This window comes from Lipotes vexillifer, unplaced genomic scaffold, assembly GCF_000442215.2.
Source record: "Lipotes vexillifer unplaced genomic scaffold, Lipotes_vexillifer_v1.1 scaffold390, whole genome shotgun sequence".
NCBI classification, from domain to species: domain Eukaryota; kingdom Metazoa; phylum Chordata; class Mammalia; order Artiodactyla; family Lipotidae; genus Lipotes; species Lipotes vexillifer.
This window is the reverse complement of record NW_006784503.1, coordinates 3,429,069-3,432,851: the sequence shown is the minus strand read 5'-3', so window position 1 is coordinate 3,432,851 and position 3,783 is coordinate 3,429,069. Positions and strand designations below refer to the sequence as shown.

At 46.7% G+C, this 3,783-nt stretch overlaps 1 protein-coding gene across 1 annotated transcript in view; it reads left to right on the top strand.

The window, feature by feature from the left end:
• KLF11 (KLF transcription factor 11) overlaps positions 1 to 3,783 on the top strand; it is a 6,167-nt gene that overhangs the window by 1,477 nt on the left and 907 nt on the right. The window contains exon 2 of the mRNA XM_007456928.1: positions 406 to 1,366. Coding sequence (XP_007456990.1) covers positions 406 to 1,366 — 961 coding nt within the window. The remainder of the gene's footprint in view (positions 1 to 405; positions 1,367 to 3,783) is intronic.

The window sequence follows — 3,783 nt, the reverse complement described above, 5'->3', positions numbered from 1 at the left end:
GGCCCCAAAAAAACAAAAAAAAAAAAAAAAAAAAAAAATTTGAGAATCTAAAATTATTGTGTAAAGCTTTCATCTTGAATATAAGTTTGATTTCTCATTTGCAGCCCTAATATGCAAATTGTTCATTTCAGTAGCTGTGCGAGGCCAGGAATGGCACTGGCGTCCTTATAACTGAGCAGATGGATGGGTTTGAGAGAGGTCGGGAAAGGGGGAGAAAGCTAGAAAGTAAAGTGTCTCATGCAGCTTTTATATCCACTGGGTGCGATTGTGAGCAGACTTTGACCAGTCTTTTCTAGATACTTCTTTGTAAAGACCTTGGGGACAACATGATCAAAGTAAGTTCCTTAAAATTTAACCAAAAACACCTTTTCACACAGTACTTTTTTCTTTTTTTTTCCTTTAAAGTGCATGACTCCTCCTCAGAGCCCTGACCTCCTGGAGCCGTCAACAGGGACAGTTGTTCCTTCCCAAGTAACTGATTCCAAAGCACCCGTGGTCGTGGCTGTCCCCCCAGCCTCTACTGGGGCAGCCGGAGTGCTGAGCAGGAGGGCAGAGAGGGCCCTGCCTGGTTTGAAGGCAGAGCTGCTGGAGCCGGCTGTCAGCCCTCACTGCAGGGCCACGGTGACAAGTGTCATTTGCCACACTGGGGGGCGTCCTGCTTCTGTCCACGTTCCTACCACCCAGACTCAAGCACACCAACTTTCGGCCAACGCGGAAGAAGACGCGCAGTTTTGGGGGCACGTTGAAGCTGTGCAGGGCGCACACCTCACAGACAGTGTGCTCAGTGTCAACTCAGTGTCCTGTCAGCCTTGTTTGCACAAGTCCAGTGGCCTGAGCCCCACCAAAGACCAGCAGGCAGGGTGGCCCGTTGCAATTCAGACCTGCTCACCAAAGAATTATGAAAATGACTTGCCAAGGAAAGCCACCCCTCTGATTTCTGTCCCCATTCCTAGTCCCCCTGTCCTTTGCCAAATGATCCCTGTGACTGGACAAAGTGGCATGTTATCAGCTTTTTTGAAGCCACCTCCCCAAGTGTCTGCAGGGACTGTGAAACCCATCTTACCCCACGCTGCTCCAGTGCCCCAGCCTGTGTTCGTGGGACCGTCTGTGCCTCAGGGAACTGTGATGTTGGTTCTGCCCCAGGGGGCCCTCCCGCAGCCTGCCACGTGTTCGTCGAGTGGAATGGCTGTTGGGAATACCAAGTTACTGCCCCTTGCCCCTGCTCCAGTGTTCATTGCATCCAGTCAGAACTGCACCCCTCAGGTAGACTTTTCCCGAAGGAGGAACTATGTTTGCAACTTCCCAGGCTGCCAGAAAACCTACTTCAAAAGTTCCCACCTCAAGGCTCACCTTCGCACTCACACAGGTGAGAACTGAAACAGGTAGGGCATAGGGAATGTCGGATCCCATGATCGGGAGACACACGTCCAGCCGCCTTTGAGTGAGAGCGAAGCTGAGAACCGCTGGAGAAGGTGGCCATCTTTCTTTGGTTCTGAAAAGCCTTCATAGTCTTGGGGTGAACGTTAGTACAGCTGTCAGTGGTTTTCCTGGAACATGGTATCTGGTCACCCCAGTAGCTAAAATGTAATGTAGTTCTGTGATTGTGAACCTGTGATTGAGAGGCTTTTAGGGTGAGGCTCACATTCCCCCTTTCTCTTCACATTGCAGTAGGCATTCTTTCTTTGCATTTTAGACAGTGTCCATTCACATTCAATAAACATCAGTGTGACTTAGGCTTACTATGGGGAAAGAGCTCTCCAAAGTATGCAGAAGTTTGAATTCTAGAATATTTGAACTTTAAAGGAACATGGTTTTTTTATTTTTGGAAATATGTAGTTTTAATTCAGAAGGACTCACAAAAGAAAGTAACTATAATGACTTAATGATCTCTTCATTGTCCCGTCAGATCCAGTAGAGTTTTCGGCAGTGATGGAAATGTTCTCTGTCCATTAGGAGGGTAGCCACTAGCCACACGCGCTTGAAATGTGAACAGTGTGTCTGAGGAACCGAAGTTTACGTTTTCATTAAGGTTGCATTTATATAGCTACATGGGGCTGGTGGCTACCATGTTTAGCGGAGGTGTGAGGTTGCCTGGTAGGTAGAACTTCTGCTGTAGTTGATTAGGGCAGAACGTCTCAGGTGTTCTGTGACACTCTTGTTCTCTTGAGTTAGTGTCAGTTTTGTTTTCAAGGGTCCTGTGGTTAAATAGTCTGCTTGTTAAACTCACCTTTCAAAGGTTCACACACATATGTGCGTATAACAAGCCCAGTTAACAGGTCGCAGGTCCTGCAGTAAAGATGTGCTTCGTAAGCTGTCTTGATCGTGGAACCCCAGATGTTGGCTAGTGGCCTGGGGGACAGCAGTGAATTGTGAAATACAGTTTAGGAAAGGCTGAATTGGAGGGATTTGTCGTAGTACTTTACCTTGAAATGCTTTCCTGGTAGAGTGGTTTCTAATTAACACGTTAGAACTCCAATCGTGGCAGCTCCTGCTTGCAGAGTGAAGCCGCATCTGGAAGGCGGGCCTTACGGAAGGAGCCCTGCTGTCGTCCACACTGCGGAAGGGGCTGTGTGCTTCCGGGCTAAGGCCCCAAACCTGGCCTGTGAAGAACTTGCCTCTCTGCCTTTACCATCTCTCTCCAGTTCCACATTTCTGCCCTTCACCCTCTGCCCTCTGCCTGTCTCTACTTACTGAAAACCCTTTAAGGGCCGTCCCAAAGTTAGTTCTTAGAACTCTTTCCTGATCTCTCCTTCTTTATTTGACCCTGGTGGTTTGTTGTGTTTTTCACCTTATTCTCCCTTTGTATTTTTAGTTACTTACATAGGTGTCTGATCTCACTGGATATAGACTCTTGGTGTGTGTCCCAAGAGCCTGACGCTAGTCATTGGTGATGCAGGGTCACTGTCATTGCTGTATCGGTGTGAACAGGCACCCCAAGGGGCTCATTGACTTGGCAAGCCCTGCTTTTCGCTGAGACTGCTGAGATGAACTTCAGATCACATCCAAACACAGATTCCACACGTGGGGAAGTGCAGTGGAATGAGGTTTTACTGTTTATTCAGTCAGCTTCCCTTGGTAGGAAGATAAGGTGATCATACAAGCTCTTTTCAGGTTTCCCAAAGTACTTACATTTAAGTAACCATAAAGGTTCTGAAGAATCAAATTCTTGTGTTATTTCGCAAACACTAAATTGGAGTTTTCACGAGAAATAGAAATCTTGGATAGCTTTACCTTAGGTAAGATAGTTTTTCACTGTACCAACATGAAAATTTGTTTAATTAGGATAAGGTCGAGTGAGCAAAGGCTACATTTTTGATATGCTGAAAACATAGGGCACTTTATAAATCCCACGCCAAAGGGTGGTGGTTCTCTGTCCAACATCTGGCCATCTGGTATGCTGCCAGCACTGGTGGTCGTTTCCTGGGAACAGGTAACCTTATGCTTTCAACATGGGGTCTTTGAAATCTATCACAGCATCACTGTGATAATGAATTTTCCTTTTAAATCAGCTTTGAAAAACATCAGATATTTAGTTGATCTCTCTCCAACACTCATTCATTCAAAACCATTTATTCACCACCTGTCATACAAAGTGCTGTGCTGGGGGTTAAACTGTACGTAGATGGTTGAACTAGACAAGTCGTAAACCTTCGGGAAGGTAGGTCACATGACAGCACGCAACAGCATTTAACAAATCCCTTCACAAGGTTGCACAAGCGGTCTGTGGTGGTCACAACCTGGTCAAGATCAGGGCTTCATGATGCAGGAGACAGAGCATTCCTG